Here is an 18,686-nt window from a genome sequence, read left to right as displayed (position 1 = left end):
TGGAAGGCAAAGTCTTTTCTCTCCCCTGTTCTCCATGACTCTCCCGATGTCGAAGCCCCAGGCAGGCGATGATAAGTCCCACGGCCATTTTAGGCCGTGCCGGGCGATTTACGGCCCCACTCCCGGTCTAGAAGTCTCGAAGTTGGAGCCCCCGGCGGGCGCTGGAATGTCCCACGGCCATGAAGCCGCGCCGGGTGATGTACGGCCCCGCTCCAGGTCGTTCCAACCCCGCGACACGGGCTGGAGAAGTCGCGTTGCGGGAGCTCCGGGAAGCGGTCTCTCCCCCCGGACCTGCGAGCTCCCGATGTCCCAGTCCACCGGACCTGCGGCTGCGTTGCTGGAGCCTCCGAGCCCCAGGAGTCGAGTCGCAGCAGCGAGTCACCACCGCTCCCCACGCTCCGAGGCCGGCCAGCCCCACGATGGTGAGTAGTCCGCAGCTCCACAGCTCCGCAGTCTCCCGAGCCCCCGGGTCGTTCAGGCTGGAGGCCGCTCCACGGTGCTAGGCCCCAACGACAACGGAGACCCGACAGGGAAAAGGTCGGGTCTCCCAGACAGGGAAGAGATTTTAAACGGTTTCCCCCGCCCCCCACATATACACATTTAAAACCAGTATTGAAAAACACCAACACTACATTTAACTAGACAAAAAATAAAAAAAAGACAGACAGGCTGTAGGGGCCGCTGCAACGGGTGAGTCGCGCCGCCAACACTCTAACTAGCACTTCTAACAGTTGTACCGAAACATCAATCTCCTTTGCTTCATTTTGCCAGTTTTAACCATTTTAACCCCACCCCCCCCCCGCTCCCCACCGATGTTGAGCGTCTACCACTCTCAACAATCAACGAATGTCATGAAATGCTCCCCACCTATTGGCACAAAGGACTTCTTAACATCTTGTCCTGTGTATTTGATTCTGCCAGTTGTAACCATTCCATCAATCCAGTAATTTCTCCTTGAAATTACAAAGGCTGCCTTACTTTGGCAACATTAGTTACATACACATTGAAATAACTATTGCTTAGGAAATGGATTCTCTCAGAATTGCCAAAGGAGGGTGCCAAGTGAGATTATTATCAGTATTCATATGATTATTTTATGATAACCACCGCCTCAAATCTACCATTCAAGTGAAACACACTTACTTTGGAATGTAAGAATCTGTTCTCAGGTGCTATAAATACTTATTTATTATTAAATGTAATTGTTAATGGAGATATTCCAAATTTGTAATTCAAATATATAATATGTTCAAGATAAGTTGCCTTATTATGATCATGACATTTATTTTATTTCTTATTTAACTCAGTTTGTGGCAGATGATTATAATCTGCTGGATGTTCTTAACTACATGACAAGAGATGATCTGAAATGCTTGAGGATAAGGTAATTGATTTATTTTACTCTGTTTAATTAGCAGGGGCAATGCGTGGGAATAGTAAAGTCAGGGAGGTAAAGCAAGGAATATAGGTGCAATTACATGAAAAATCACTTCCACTGCACAGCATGAACATTGTTTAATACAACCTATTACTGGAAAGTGTAAAATTAAAGTCAAGCCAAATTTATGTATAAGTACAGTGAGGTACAGGTACAATGAAAATCGTGCTTACAGCAACATCACATCATTCAAGCATCATAGTCCTATACCATTGGATTATCCAAAGAGGAGCATTTTCCATCAACTAGTCAATATTTCTTCCTTATCTACTACACCAGAAATCTATTTTTCTTTCACATGTGATTGAAGAGTGAGAATACCGCATGATCTACAAATAACTACCATTGGTCTTCACCTCAAAATTTAACAAAATAATCCATCCTCTATTTTGTCAAACCACCACTCTATTCCTGCTGTAATTTTTCGAACCCAATCCTCAAGTACATTTGCCTTGAAATGCTAGTACACCGTATGGATGTGCTAATTTGGCATTGCAATACTATTTCAGGCAATGGCCTGCCACTGTTAATTTCAATTGCACTAATATATGAGAGTTGCAAAATGTGCTTTTTGGGATTCTGACTGGGATTGGAGGTGGGCAAGAGGACTGGCGGTCAGAAGGTGAGACTCAGGACCTGGAGACGAATTGAAGCAAGGGAAGTGTCTAGGATGGGTGGCACAAAGGCATAGTGGAAGAGTTGCTGCCTTACAGCACCAGAGACCCGAGTTCGATCCTGACACCAGGTGCTGTCTGTACAGAGTTTGTACGTTCTCCCTGTGACCAAGTGGGTTTTCTCCGGGTGCTCCGGTTTCCTCGCACACTCCAAAGACGACAGATTTGTCGATTAATTCGCTTCAGTAAAAAATTGTAAATCGTCCCTAGTGTGCTGGATAATGTTAATGTAAGGGTGATCGCTAGTCGGCACGGATACGGTGGGCCGAAGTCTAAAGAAAAAAATGGGCCAAGGGGAACTGTTCTCATGGATGCATTAGAAAAGCATGTGGTATATTTATATAAGGACTCTGTGGTTCGTACACAGAAATCTTTAGATGCAATATTTTATTAGCATATTTTCTCTGGAACATACTACAATTGAAGGCCAATGAGCATCTGACTGATCCATGATTGTTTTTCCTTTCCCAGGGGTGGAATACTTTGCAAATTGTGGAAAGCGATCAATGAGAACAGAAAAAAAAAAATCTACTTCCCCACTAGGTCACATGCAAAGAACCTGTAATGGGACACACAAAAGCATCTCTCAATGAGATACTAGCACTTTAAAATAAACTTGATAATGTAAATATGTGGGTTGTTTATGAGTCTGCTGCAATTATCGCTATATACCTGAATGCTGACAAATGTGTGTGTTACCAATTAGCTGGCCGTTATTATTCAAAATAATCATATTTGATAAATAAATTAAATTGGTATTTAAGGAATCATTTTCCAACATTTAATGTTCACTAGTGGGCACTCGAGAACATATAATGGATGCTTGTAAAGCAGGCTGTATATAATTGTCCAGTCATTGCCTAAAAGATCTGCAAACATCCTGAAACTACAAAGTATGTGCATTCCCAATAGGTGAGACTATATTTGGGGCTCTATTTTTGACTTTCTTTTAAAAATGGGGGAAAACAATTGTGCACTAAATTCTGTTTTTATACTTTTTGTGTACTTATTGGATGATATTTTGCTGAACTACTGTTATGTATGTTGTGCAGAACTGCACACATTGTAACTTTTTGACTATGTCTAGAATGCAGCTCACTGTCAAGTCGTCTTAACATTTTTCTGCAGTTGAACAATCTAAATTACTGTAGTAAATTTTGTAAATGTACAAAGATTATATGAAATTGTCCAATTTTTGTAATATAAATTAAATAGCTTTATATTGTATATGTGCCGTTAGTCTGTTTCGTTTTGAAAGATGTTGAAACATGTTTAAATCATCTTTCTGTGATTCAGTTTATTACTGATTGTGCAACAAATAGCTTGTTTTAAAGCTAAAAAAAAATTGACAGCCACTTTTAGAAATAAATTAAAGTAAATTACAAACACATTTTGTATTATTGCATGGCCATTGTTTCTATTTGGTAAAGTTGCCAAATTACAGAATTGTTACAGCTTAGGAAGTTACCATTTGGCCTAGAGTATCTCTACCGGAGCAACTCAGTTGTCCCACTCCACCACCCTTTCTTCATTGTTCTGAAAATTATTTTCATTCACAAATTTATCCTTCTTCCTTCAGAATGCCATGCTTAAATCTGCCGCCACACTTGAATCTCCTTCCATTCAAACCCATGGCAGTACATTTCAGACATGAACCACTCACTGTGCGGATATTTAAAAAAATTCTCATGTTACTTTTGGGTCATTTGACAATCGTCTTAATCCAATGTACCCTGGTTCTTGAGTCTTTAGGCAACCTCCTCTGTATATACCTTACCTGATTTTAAATATCTCCATCAGATGCCCCTCAATCTGCTCTTGTTCTGAGGAAAACAACCCCAGGTTTACTTTGTTTTAGACTTCAGAGATACAACGTTGGCCCGCTGTGTCTGCGCCAACCAGCGATCACCCATCCTACACATTAGGAACAATTTACAATTTACTGAAGCCAATTAACCAACACACCTGTACATTTTTGAAGTGTGGAAGGAAACCAGAGCACCCGGAGAAAACCCACGCAGTCACAGGGAGAATGTACAAACAACCGAGGTTATGGGGAGAAGGCAGGAGAATTGGGTTGGGGGATGGGCCGAATGGCCTAATTCTATTCCTCTCACTTATGATCTTATGATCTTTTAACACCCGTATTCAGGAACAAGCATGAGTTTCTGGCACTGTAAGGCAGCAACTCTACCGCTGCACCTTTGTGCTGCCAATTCTCTTCAGAATGTTCTCTTCAGTCCACATAATTAAACTCCCACCTTTGAATCATTTTGGTAGGTTCTGCACCCTGTCAAAATCATCACCATCTTTTCTAAAATATGAGACCCACAGCACATAACATTCCAATTGTTGCTGAGCCAGTGTTTTTTAAAGGGATATCATTACTGCTTTACTCTTGTACTCTGTTTGCAGGATCTGCCTTTTTAACATCCAGATTCCCTTCTGTATTTTTTTTATCACTTTCTCAATTTACCATGTGACTTTCAATGAACAATGCCCATTTATTTCCAATTATTTCTGTTCTGGTATCTATCTTCTATCTTTACATAACTAAAACTCTGATCTTGTGCTCTTCTGGTTTTGCGGTTTTTTCTATTTGCGCAAAAACTGTACACGATAGCGCCACAATTTTGTGCCACCTTCCTCACCAGTCTCCTGTGCTACAAGGGCAACGTTTTGTTCTGATCGATGGTATATTTTAAAAGTTATTAAAGTTTTAAAATGTTAACAACCGCACATACGCAGATTGGTCTCCTCTCCTGTCAGTCGCCGCCACACAGATTGGTCTCCTCTCCTGTCAGTCGCCGAGACGGTGACACCCTTCCAGCACCATTGCCGCACTGATTGGCCAGGTCCGCTGTCAGTCACGGGTGGCGCACGACGAGGAGTATATAAAGGTGAAGGAGCGGAATGAGCATCACGAATGCTCCGCCGGCTGGAGCTGCGTCTACGGGCGCCTACGTGGTGCCGAGTGGGTGAGTGGCCGAGCCCACTTCACAGCCTCCGTGGTACCCAGCCGCGGGCGCCGTCGACCGTTTCACCCGACCCGGGCTTCTTCCCGCGAGGCCCCGGCCGGGTTTCTATGCGGCGATCCAGGAGGCATCGTGACGATGGGGCTGCAGAAGTGGGACCTCGCGGCGGTGGGGCTGCGGCAGCTGTGGGGCCTCGTGGCGGTGGGGCCTCGTGGCGGTGGGGCCTCGCAGCGGTGGGACCACGGCGGCGGTGGTGGGGCCTAGCTGAATTTCAAAATCCGCAGAGAAATCTATCTCCTTTTTTTCATTTTTTTCCTGTCTCATGTCTGGTGGGGGAGGAGGGGGAATAGAGGGAGAGGAGGGGGGAGTGGGGAAATAGAGGGAGAGGATGGCAGTGGGGGAGGTGAGGAGGGATAGGGGGGGAGATGGGGGGATGTGAGGAGTGGGTGAGGTAGGGGATAGAGTGATAGGAGGGTGGTAGGGAGGGGAGTGGAGTTATGGAGGGAGGGAGTGACAGGGTAGGGGAGGGAGGAAGAGGTGAGGGAGGGATTGGGGAGGGGAGGAGGAGAGGGGAAAGATCCTGGGGAGGTGAGGGAGTGGAGGGATTGAGGGAGAGGAGGTGGTAGGGAGTGGGGAATAGAGAGGAGGGCGGTGCGGGAGGTGAGGAGGGATAGTGGGGGGGATAGGGGGAGGTGAGGAGTGGTGGGGGATAGAGGGATAAGGGGGCAGGGAGGAGAGGGAGGGAGGGAGTGACTGAGGGTAGGGAAAATTAGAGGGAGGGAGAGGTGAGGGAGGGATTGGGGTTGGGGAGGAGGAGAGGGGAAAGAAGAGGGAGGGTGAAGAGGAGGGGAAGGAAGGGGATGAGGTGAAATGAGATGCACCTGCACAGTTGGGGGCTATGTGTCAGTGGTGGAATATTGCGTTGGGGGAACGGGTGAGTGGTGGAATATTGCGTTTGGGAAGCAGACACAACGGGTCTGCACATAGTCTAGTCCCTTTTAAAATTATGCAGGTTTATATTTTTTTCTCTTCTGACCAAAATGTGACACTTCATATTTCTCAGCACTTAATTTAAGTTGCCACCTAGCTGCCCACTACATGTATATATTCTTTATGTATTATTTTATTTCTCACAGTTCACTATGCTTCCAGATTTTGATTACCTCCAGTGTTGGAAATAATGTCATATGCACTGAAGTCTGAATTAGTAATATATATCAAAACCAGTGCTGCTGGTACTAACAGTTGGGAAACTCCACCGCACACTTCACTTCAGCCTAAAAACAATCTTCCATCACTATTCTATATTTCCTGTATACATATTGATACAGTGTGGAAAAAGGCTCTTCGGCCCAACTTACCTCGGTAGTCATGAAATGCTTTGAGAGGCTGGTGAAGAAACACATCTGCGCCTTCCTCCCCCGGAACATGGACCCGTTGCAGTTCGCATACCGTCCGAACAGATCCACGGACGATGCGGTCTCCCAGGTCTTGTACTCCGCTCTCTCCCATCTGGACAGCCAGAAGGGGGGCTACGTGAGGATGCTGTTCATAGACTACAGTTCAGCCTTCAACACGATAGTCCCCACCAGACTGGCCGGGAAGCTAATGGAATTGGGGCTCAACACCTCCCTGTGTGCCTGGGTCCTGGACTTTCTCACCGCCAGGCCCCAGGTAGTCAAGATGGGAGGGAATACATCGAAGTCCCTCACCCTGAGCACAGGATCGCCCCAGGGTTGCGTCCTCAGCCCCCTATTGTACTCCCTGTACACACATGACTGTGTGGCTAGGTTCAGCTCCAACTCAATAATTAAGTTTGCTGATGACACTGTGGTGGTGGGCCTGATCTCAGACAACGACGAGAAGGCCTACCGGGAGGAGGTGGCTGGTCTAGCACTCTGGTGCCAGGATAACAGCCTCCTCTTGAACATCAAAAAAACGAAGGAGCTGATCATGGACTTTGGGAGGGCACATCATCCGAGGACGTACACTCCATTGAGGATAAATGGGGATCCTGTGGATAGGGTGAACTGTTTTAAATATCTGGGAGTCCACATCTCCGAGGATATGACATGGGCATCACACGCCTCAGCACTCGTGAGTAAGGCAAGGCAGCACCTTTACCACCTCAGGCAATTGAGGAAATTCAGAGTGTCTCCGAGGATCCTCCAGCAGCGGTGGTGGAAAGCATCTTGTCCGGGAACATTACCATCTGGTTTGGGAATTGCTCTGCCAAGGACAAGAAGGCTCTGCAGAGAGTAGTGCGTTCGGCTGAACGCACTATGGGAACTTCACTTGCCCCCCTGCAGGAACTATACATCAGGAGGTGCAACTCCAGAGCCAACAATATCATGAGAGACCCCTTCCACCCCTGCAACGGACTGTTCCAGCTGCTACGGTCAGGCAAACGCCTCCGTTGCCATACGGTGCGAACGGAGAGGTTGAGAAGGAGTTTCTTTCCAGAGGCCATTCGGACTGTAAACGCCTATCTCACCAAGGACTAACTCTGCTGAACGTTTTTCCTTCCATTATTTATTATGTAAAAGAATATGTGTGTTATGATTATGTTTATAGTTTGTTTGGTTGTTTGGTCGTTTGTCTTTTGCCCAAATGTCCGCGAGCATTGCCACTTTCATTTCACTGCATATCTCGTATGTGTATGTGACAAATAAACTTGACTTGACTTGACTTGCCCACACTGGCCAACAATGTCCCAGCTACACTAGTCCCACTTGCCTGCGCTTGGTCCATATCCCTCCAAACCTGTCCTATCCATGTACCTGTCTAACTGTTTCTTAAACAATGGGATAATCCCAGCCTCAACGACCTCCTCTGGCAGCTTATTCCGTACACCCACCATCCTTCATGTGAAAAAGTTATTCCTCGGATTCCTATTAAATCTTTCCCCTTCACCTTGAACCTATGTCTCTGGTCCTCGATTCTCCTACTCTGGGCAAGAGACACTGTGCATCTACCTGCTCTATTCCTTTCATGATAAGACAATAGACAATAGGTGCAGGAGTAAGCCATTCAGCCCTTCAAGCCATTCCATGTGATCATGGCTGATCATCCACAATCAGTACCCCATTCCTGCCTTCTCCCCATATCCCCTGACTCCGCTATCTTCAAGACAACCGGCCTTCACCGCCCTCTGAGCCAGAGAATTCCACACTCACAACTGTGAAAAAGTGTTTCCTCATCTCCGTTCTAAATGGCTTACCCCTTATCCTTAAACTGTGGCTCCTGGTTCTGGACTCCCCCAACATCGGGAACATGTTTCCTGCCTCTAGTGTATCCAAACCCTCAATAATCTTATATGTTTCAATAAGAACACCTCTCATCCTTCTAAATTCCAGAGTATACAAGTATATTCCAGAGTATAAATTCCAGAGTACACATTTTGTACAACTCTATAAGATTACCCCTCATCCTCCTGCGCTCCATGGAATAGAGACACAATCTACTCAACCTCTCCCTACAAATCACATCCTCGAGTCCTGGCAACATCCTCGTAAATCTTTTCTGAACCCTTTCCAGCTTGACAACATCTTTCCTATAAAATGGTGCCCAGAACTGAACACAATATTCTAAATGCGGTCTCACCAACATCTTATACAACTGCCCCTCCCCCCACATAAAACAATCCGGAGAACATTTACACAGACTTTTAAAACGCAATAAAAAATTAAAAAAAACGAAGAAACAGACAGACTGTTGGCGGGCCAGCCAATCGTGCCATGCCCCTGTTGGAACCACCTTCACTATCTGCAAAAGCACTCACTTTTGTATCATCAGCAAACTTGATAATCTTGCTCCATATGTTCTAATCAAAATCATTGATGTAGATGACAAAGTCACGGGCCCAGCACCGAACCCTGAGGCACACCACTAGTCACAGGCCTCCAGTCCGAGAAGCAACCTTCCACCATCACCCTCTGCTTCCTTCTATGGAGCCAATTTGCTATCCATTCAGTTATCTCTCCTTGGATCCCATGCTATGTAACCTTCCAGAGCAGCCTACCATGCGGAACCTTGTTGAATGCCTTACTGAAATCCATGTATACAATATCTACAGATCTGCCCTCATCGACCTTTTTGGTCACGTCTTCAAAAAAATCAATCAGATTTGTGAAACACGCAGTCCCATGTACAAAACCATGCTGTCTATCCCTAATCAGCCCTTGCCCATCCAAATGCCCGTATAACCTATCCCTCAGAATACTCTCTAGTAACTTCCCAACTACAGATGTTAAGCTCACTGGCCTATAGTTCCCAGCATTTTCCCTCCAGCTCTTTTTGAAAAGAGGTACAACATTTGCCACCCTCCAGTCTTCTAGCACATCTCCTGTATTTGTTTGTAAATTTTAACTAGGGCTCCCGCAATTTCATCTCTAGTTTCCCGCAATTGCCTCGGATATATCTGATCAGGCCCTGGAGATTTGTCTACCTTTGTACACGACAGTATCTTCAGTACTTCTTTGACGGTAATACTGACTGCCCTCAAAACACTTCCATTGACTGCCCCAATTTCCTCCGTCTTACTGTCTTTCTCCTCGGTAAATACAGAGGAGAAATACACATTGAGGACCTTGCCCATCTCCTGTGGCTCCACACAGAGGTGACCACTTTGATTCCTGAGAGGTCCCACTCTCTCTCTAGTTACCCTTTCCCCCCTTATGTATTAATAAAATCATTTGGGATTGTCCTTAATGCTAACCGCCAGAGCTATCTCCTGGCCCCTTTTTGCCCTTCTGATCTCCTTTTTCAGTTTACATGTGGCACAGCCTATTTTTTTTTTTTATCTTGATAACAAGCCTATTATGTGGCATCTTACATTTATTTCCCTGTTACTTTATCAAAAAAGTCAATATGTTGGTTTGACACATTTTACCTTCAGCAACAAATCTATTCAGACTTTCTTTAATTAATCTACACTTCATCAAATCACAACTAATTATGTTCTGGTTATTGATTCATGAACTTTTCCTGCCACTGATATTTGATTGATTGGTCTGGAATCATAGAGTAAAACACATTTTAAACAACAGTCCAACATTTGCCATTTCCAATTTTCCTGAATTCACTTTGTAATTTTTGATCTGCATCCTCCACACCATCCAGTATATAAATTTCTTAGGATGAATTCCAAACAAACAGTTAATTAAAGAAATAAAATAGTGCACTTCATTCTATTTGTAGTTTTCTAATATATTCCAAATGTATCCTGACCACAATATCATATGTTATTTATCTGTACTACTCTTTCTTACCTGTAGATGTTGTGAATACACAATAGAAGGTTCAAAGTACAAAACAGGAACATTTGAATAAATAAACAACTTCAAAAAAACTGATGCATACAAAAAGCTGATCCATAATAAATGACATTGTAATGGAAATAAGCTCTTGAAACCACATAACTCTTCAGATTATAAACTGTTGACATCTTTCTGTCTGTTTTCAAATTAAGCACCCAATGTGCAAGGTGCAGAGGGTGAAATAAAAGTAAGTTTTGCATTGTGTAGATTTCCTTGTCAAGCGAATGTGCTTGCGGGGAAACTCTACATTTCACAAAGCATTTCACAAAGAAATTGGTGATGCTGTTGTAAAATTAATATTGGTCTTTGTTGTAACAAATGAGGAGTGTTTGATGGCTTTGGGCCTGTACTCGTTGGAGTTTAGAGGGGGACATATCATTGGATACTGAATAATGAAAGTCCTTGGGAGAGTGGATGTGGAGAGGATGTTTCCAGTAGTAGGAGAATCTAGGACCAAAGGGTACAGCATCAGAATAAAAGAACATACCTTTAGAATGGTGATGAAGAAGAATTTATTTAGCCAGGTGAATCCATGGAATTAATTACCACAGATGGCGTTGGAGGCCAAGTCATTGGGTATTTTTAAAGCGGAGATTGATAGGTTCTTGATCAGTAAGGGTGTCAAAAGTTATGGGGATAAGGCGGGAGAGAAAAATAGATTAGCCATGTTGTTTTGGTCTTGTTGCATGCTGATGTGGACACCATTGTTTTCTGAGGAGTCGCAAATAAAGTTGAGTATTGGGTAATCATGAGCAGACACCTCCATTCTGACCTTATGATAGAAGAAAGCAATTGAACATATCTAGCGAAAGGATAATAGATGCCAAACAACCCAACTTCTTTTGTGTGAGATGTGATTCAGGTAGGAGAGATATTTCCCCTTGATTCTTGCTGACTTCATCTTTAAAAGTGCTCCTTAATACTCAATGAGGTTAAAAGTTTATTTCTTGCTTTAGCATTTGTGGTATTAACATAATCCTATGCTACATGAATATGCATCAGTTGGTCAGATGTCATGTAAGCAGAACATAATGTGATCAAACCCCTATGCATCCGGCCAGAAGTGGCAGGCTTGTCTATGAAATACTTCCACCTCTAGGACAGAACATGTGATTTAAGGTTACAAAATCCATTTTCTTCCATTCCTATCAAATATTATGTATGATGTTGTCGAGGTTGCATTTGGATTACAGTGTTCGGTTTTGGTCCCCTGCAATAGACGTCATTAAGCAGGAAAGAGTGCAGATAAGCTTTACAAGGATGCTGCCAAGTCTCCACAGCCTGTTATAGGAAGAGATTGGGCAAGCTCGGGCTTCATTGCTTAGAATGCAGGAGTCTGAGGGGTGATCTTATAGAGATGTATAAAATCATGAGGGGAATGGATAGCGTGAATGCATAGTCTTTTACTCAGGGCAGGGGAGAGGGACAAAATTAATAGGAACTTGAGGGGCAACGTGTTTAGTTTATTATTATTGTCACATGTACCAAGGTACAATGTAAAGTTTTTTGACATGATTTTGACATAATCTTTTGTACTTGATTACAATCAGGCCGTCAATAGTACACAGATACAGGATAAAGGGTATACCATTCAGTTCAAGATAAAGTCCAGTAAAGTCCGACTAAAGATAGTTCAAAGGTCTTCAAGGGATAGACCTTCGAAGGGTCAGGACTGCTCTCGAGTTGATGAGAGGATGGTTCAGTTGACTGATAACAGCTGGGAAGAAACTGTCCCTGAATCTCGATGTATGCATTTTCAAACATCTGTACCTCTTGCCTGATGGGAGAGGGGGGAAGACGGAGTGACCAGGGTCAAACTGGTCCTTGATCATGCTGGTGGCCTTGCCAAGGCAGCATTGTGTAGATACTGTAGATATATGAAAGGGAGGTAGGTTTGCGTGATGGTCTGGGCTACATACACAACTCTCTGTAATTTCACGTTGGTCTTGGATGGAGCTGTTCACGTTGGTCTTGGATGGAGCTGTTCCCGCTGTGATGCATACCAATAAAATGCTTTCTGCGGCGCATCTGTAAACATTGGTGAGAGTTGTTGGGGACATGCCAAAACTCCAAAACTTTCTAAGAAAGAAGAGGCATTAATTAGTGTGCTTTCTTGGCCATTGCTTCGATGTGGCCATCCAGGTCAAATTGCTGGTGATATATATTCTTAAGTACTTGAAGCTTTCAACCATCACTACTTCAGCACCATCAATGTATACCGGAGGTATGTGTGCTGCTTCACTTCCTGAAGTCGATCACAATCTCCTTTGTCTTGCTGGCATTGAGTGAGAGGTTGTTGCCTTAGCACCAGGTTACGACGTTCTCATCTCCTTTCACTCAGAGGGTGATATGTATATGGAACAAGATGCCAGAGGATGTACCATAACAGCATTTAAAATACACTTGAACAGGTACATGGTTAGGAATTGGTTAAAGGGATATAGTCAAGTCAAGTCAAGTTTATTCGTCACATCCACATACGAGATGTGCAGTGAAATGAAAAGTGGCAATGCTCGCGGACTTTGTGCAAAAAAACAAACAAACAAACAACCAAACAAACTATAAACACAATCATAAACACACACATATTCTTTTACATATTAAATATTGGAAGGAAAAATGTTCAGTAAAGTTAGTCCCTGGTGAGATAGGAGTTTACAGTCCGAATGGCCTCTGGGAAGAAACTCCTTCTCAACCTCTCCGTTCTCACTGCATGGCAACGGAGGCGTTTGCCTGACCATAGCAGCTGGAACAGTCCATTGCATGGGTGGAAGGGGTCTCCCATGATTTTATATAGGTCAAACATGTAGATTAGATGGGACATCCTGGTTGGCATGGACGAGTTAATCAGATGGGCCTGTTTTCATGCTTTACGGCTCTATGGTCCCATGTGCAGATTGGGGTAGTATGAGTGTAGTGTAAAAATAAATGTGCAACAAGGTCAGCCTGCAAACAAGCTAAATGCACAGACACAGCTGGAAAAAAAATGGTTGCAGAATGTATGGAAAAGCAATTGCTGGGTTGCAATTCACTTCAATACATCTGACACTCTTGAGCATCTAGTAGCTCTCCTACATCAAATATTAGCTGCAGTACTTAAAGTGAACTTGTTGCTAGCCTGGGATGGCAGGAAATTATTCCCCCCTCTAGTTTGCTTGGGTGTATTGGCTTTTCAGCCCCACATCAGCCATGTCATTATATCGCATTTCTCTGCCAATGATAAATGATCACATACTGGCAGTGGACTGGAAAGCCTGAATAGCAAACAGATCTGGGGCCTCCCAGTCATATCCTGTAGCTTGGGTTATAGAATTAGTCACAATTCAATGTCAAAATTAGAAATAGCTGCAAAAGACACACATGATCCTTGGATAGTTTGCTGCATAAACAGGTAACATTTTCAAAATAAATATCCCAGTATTTCTTTATCCCAGTATATCTCTTCCAAGAGAGAGTTAGATTTAGCTCTTGGGGCTAAGGGAATCAAGGGATATGGGGAAAATGCCAGAATGGGGTACTGATTTTGGATGATCAGTCATGATCATATTGAATGGCTGGCTCGAAGGGCCGAATGGCCTATTCCTGCACCTATTTTTTATGTTTCTAGTACAATTCACAAAAATGTCCCTAATTTACAGGCTTCATTCATGTATGGAATCAAATTTTGAATCATTAAACTTCTGCAATACTTAGGACAAAGCCAAACTAAACTGCTTACCTTACCAGATTAATTTATGAAGGAGTACATCAATGTCAAAGGCCTTCAAATTTGATCAAACCTGTAGCATCAAGGTGGGAGTGATGCACAAATTGCACCCATCTGCTAGCATTGTCTGAGGCACCATGTAATTTTTAGGCGACATGTTGATCAATATTGTAAACAGCAAGCTATTCACCCATCATCAGCTAACATTGAGGGTTGGATATTGTGTGCCAGATGCAATTTCTGGAGGATTCCAGCATCTACTGATGGATGGTTAGGCTGACTGGATATGCGCTTGGGCAGATGGAAGGTGAGGAGACAAAGGGACAAAGTAAACAAGTGGCTGGCCTAAACCAAAGTTCACAGCTGCCTACCATAGAGTCATAGAGTGATACAGTGTGGAAACAGGCCCTTCGGCCCAACTAGCCCACACCGGCCAACATGTTCCAGCTACACTAGTCCCACCTGCCTGCCTTTGGTTTATATCCCTCCAAACCTGTCCTATCCATGTGCCTAACTGTTTCTTAAACCTCCCAACTTCTATACTCATTACTCTGACTGATGAAGGCCAAAGTGCCAAAAGCCTTTTTGACCACCTTAACTACCTGCGACTCAACCTTCAAGGAACCATGCACCTGCACTCCTAGATCCCTCTGCTCTACAACACTCCCCAGAGCCTAACCATTCACTGTGTAGATGCTGCCCATGTTAGACTTCCCAAAATGCAACACCACATATTTCTCTGTATTAAATTCCATTAACCATTCCTCAGCCCATCTGACCAATCGATCAAGATCCTGCTGCAATTTTTCACAACCATCCTCACTATCTGCAAAACCACCCACTTTTGTATCATCAGCAAACTTGTTAATCTTGCCCTGTATGTTCTCATCCAAATCATTGATGTAGATGACAAACAGTAACAGGCCCAGCACAGAACCCTGAGGTACACCATTAGTCACTGGGTGTGCCAGAGTACCAGTGGGCAGAGAATCTTACAATATTAATCTCTGCTGTTGGTGGGAAGATGTTGCAAAGCAAGAGAATAGAAAATGTTTCCAATACTGGAAATACATAAAAATCTTAACATTAATCAAAATAATAATACCATTCCTTTACTATCTTCTAGGATCCTTCCCAGTTCCAATTTTGTTAACTACAATCCTCCAACCCTCAGCTACTCTCCAACTTGTACTCTCCAACTATGTGTGGAAACTTGGTTTCCCTAGAACTCACATCTGACTGTATATTCTATTGGGCAGCAATTCTATGTCCTTCATTTGGTGCATTCACAGCTTCAAACATTATTTTTTGCCCTTTCAGGCACCAATGTCACAACTTTCAACGATTTTGAGTTCTCATACTTCTTTGAACCTTTCAACCCCTTCCCTCATCTCTTCCCCTGAGTTTCACCCCTGCTGTGTTTTTATTCTCCCTTTTGAGCTTCCATTCTCGGGTCACTGAGGATTGTTCTTTTGATGGCTTGGCTTCATCCCTATATTCCTATCACAATGGATTTTTAAGCGTGGCATCTTGTTATGCCTTTTGCAAACTGCCTTTGCCTCTGCACTCCACTCCAGACTGGATCCATTTCCCCATCACTAGAATCTCTGATCTGCCTGGACCCCTGCTCTGAGTTTGCCCTCTCTAAGTCCATTCATTGCTAACAGCTGATGTATTCTTGGTTGCCTTAATTGTCCCACTGTGCTTCCTCAATTTACTTTTGCCCATGACAAACTTGCAGCACAAATCTTGATCTCCAACATTGTCATTAAATCTGTGGGCCTTGAGTTTTCAGTTTTTGTCCACATTTCTAAAAAGATATGCTTGCCGCTGAAGGAAAGCAGGGAAGATTCATCAAATTGGTTCTTGGGGTGTTAGTTTTTCCATGTGAGGAAAGATTGAATAAACAAGGCTTGTATTCTACGGAGTTTAGAAGAATGAGAAATTGTCTCATTGAAACTTGTATAAATCTTTGAAGGCTCGATCAGTTGAGACGAGAATTTCTCTCTCAGCTGTGAATGAATATCCATTGGACATAATATCAGAATAAGAAGTAAGCCATTTAGGACTGAAATGAAATGTATTCACACAACCAGTTGTTGGTGTTTGTGATTCTTCACTCTGGATGCTAAGCCACTGAGTTCATTAATAAAAGAGAGTGATACATTTCTGGATATTGAGGGGAGGGGGGAGCGGATATTGGGGTAATGTAGGAAAATGGATCTGAGGTAGCAGATCATGCATAAGTCCTGCTGAATGGTGAAGCAGGCTCAAAGGGACAGATGGCACCTTTTGCTTCTAAGTCTTGCACACATGATAGGGCAGTGTTGTTATTGTTTGGTGAACTGATCTCTAATCTCAGACGTTGAATGTCAGTTCTCTGACACTGGCTCAAAGCTTCCTCTGGAACTTGACCCTACTAATGAACATCAGACAATTGTCTCCCAGGCATCATTGACTTCATCTTATGGAATCATGGAGTCTCACAGCACCTAAATAGGCCCTTCAGCCCACTTAGCCTACCAATAAACAGGCATTTCCAATAAACCCAATTTATTTTCCCCACATTCTCATCACTTCCTTCCAGTTTCTACCACTCACCTCCCATACTGGGAGCCAATAAAGCAACTTACAGCATCAATTAACCTAGCAATGAGCATAGAGACACATTTTCATGGAAGGCACATTAATAACAACCCAGAAATAAAACCTTGGCTTTTTCTTTGGCAGCTAGCTCGATGATTTGAGAGCACACTGTGGCCCCAATTGAGGGATTTTTGACGATAAGGAAGCAAAAGCCTTTTGGCACCACAAAAATAATTTGACAGGTCATCAGATGTATTCAGACAGACAGGGAGATTTATTGGTCTGGCCATTAATTGCATTTAATTACAGATTTTACTGAAAACCAAATAATTGAACTTCACACAATAAAGAATGTGATACAAAAACAATCGGGCTGTGTTTGGAAAGAAATTCCGATTGCATTCCAGCTGTATTCTCAGACCTGCACCGTCGGCCCGTGAAAAATCTTCCTTTGTGTCTCTGAGCAAACAAAGGGTGGGGTCGTTTGCAGTCAACCGATGATGGCTGTAAGATAAGTAAAATCTCTTGTAAAAGAGATTTTTAATCTCAATGAGACTTCTCCTGGTTAAATAAAGGTTAAATAAAAAAATAAAATAAAAATAACCAAATAATAAATATTTTATTGCTTAAAACTAATCTTGCAAGCTAAAGGGAATTCTTTGCTTTTCTTTGTTCGGCAGGCATAATATATCCACTTAATTATATCCACATAGATTTGTAAACATTTCGGATCCTGTTTTGAAATAATCTATTTAGGCCAAGACGTGAACCACTTGGTATATAATTGTTTTAATACTGATAATAGAACAATGGATTTATTACGTAATTTCGCCAACTCCAACGGGATCCCTCACCAAGTCACATCTTCCCTTCTCCACCCCTTTCCGCTTTCCACAGAGATCGTTCCCTCCACATCTCCTGGGTTCACTCTCCCGCAGGAGATTTAACACCTGCCCCTTTACCTCCCCCCTCAACTCCATCCAAGGACCTCAACAGTCTTTTCAGGAGAGGCAGAGGTTCACTTGCACCTCCTCCAACCTCATCTACTGTATCCGCTGTTCCAGGTGTCAACTCCTGTATGTCGGCGAGACCAAGCGCAGCTTGGCGATCGTTTCGTTGAACACCTCCGCTCAGTCCGCCTAAATCTACCTGATCTCCTGGTTGATCAGCACTTTAACTCCCCCTCCCATTCCCAATCTGACCTTTCTGTCCTGGGCCTCCTCCATTGTCAGAGTGAGGCCCAGCGCAAATTGGAGGAACAGCACCTCATATTTTGCTTAGACAGCTTACTATCTAGCGGTATGAATATTGATTTCTCCAATTTCAAGCATAGACACATAGAAACATAGAAATTAGGTGCAGGAGTAGGCCATTCGGCCCTTCGAGCCTGCACCGCCATTCAATATGATCATGGCTGATCATCCAACTCAGTATCCCGTACCTGCCTTCTCTCCATACCCTCTGATCCCCTTAGCCACAAGGGCCACATCTAACTCCCTCTTAAATATAGCCAATGAACTGGCCTCGACTACCCTCTGTGGCAGAGAGTTCCAGAGATTCACCACTCTCTGTGTGAAAAAAGTTCTTCTCATCTCGGTTTTAAAGGATTTCCCCCTTATCCTTAAGCTGTGACCCCTTGTCCTGGACTTCCCCAACATCGGGAGCAATCTTCCTGCATCTAGCCTGTCCAACCCCTTAAGAATTTTGTAAGTTTCTATAAGATTCCCCCTCAATCTTCTAAATTCTAGCGAGTACAAGCTGAGTCTATCCAGTCTTTCTTCATATGAAAGTCCTGACATCCCAGGAATCAGTCTGGTGAACCTTCTCTGTACTCCCTCTATGGCAAGAATGTCTTTCCTCAGATTAGGAGACCAAAACTGTACGCAATACTCCAGGTGTGGTCTCACCAAGACCCTGTACAACTGCAGTAGAACCTCCCTGCTCCTATACTCAAATCCTTTTGCTATGAAAGCTAACATACCATTCGCT

General features: G+C 43.5%; 1 protein-coding gene across 1 annotated transcript in view; it reads left to right on the top strand.

Annotated features, from left to right (window-relative positions):
• map3k5 (mitogen-activated protein kinase kinase kinase 5) overlaps window positions 1–3,339 on the top strand; it is a 156,474-nt gene extending 153,135 nt beyond the window's left edge. The window contains exons 28-29 of the mRNA XM_033020971.1: window positions 1,308–1,384; window positions 2,584–3,339. Coding sequence (XP_032876862.1) covers window positions 1,308–1,384; window positions 2,584–2,677 — 171 coding nt within the window. The 3' untranslated portion in view covers window positions 2,678–3,339. The remainder of the gene's footprint in view (window positions 1–1,307; window positions 1,385–2,583) is intronic.
• The last annotated feature ends 15,347 nt before the right edge of the window (window positions 3,340–18,686 follow it).

Source organism: Amblyraja radiata, chromosome 5 (genome assembly GCF_010909765.2).
Source record: "Amblyraja radiata isolate CabotCenter1 chromosome 5, sAmbRad1.1.pri, whole genome shotgun sequence".
Classification (NCBI taxonomy): Eukaryota; Metazoa; Chordata; class Chondrichthyes; order Rajiformes; family Rajidae; genus Amblyraja; species Amblyraja radiata.
Note: the sequence above shows the minus strand (reverse complement) of the source record. Positions and strands in the feature narration are given on the sequence as shown.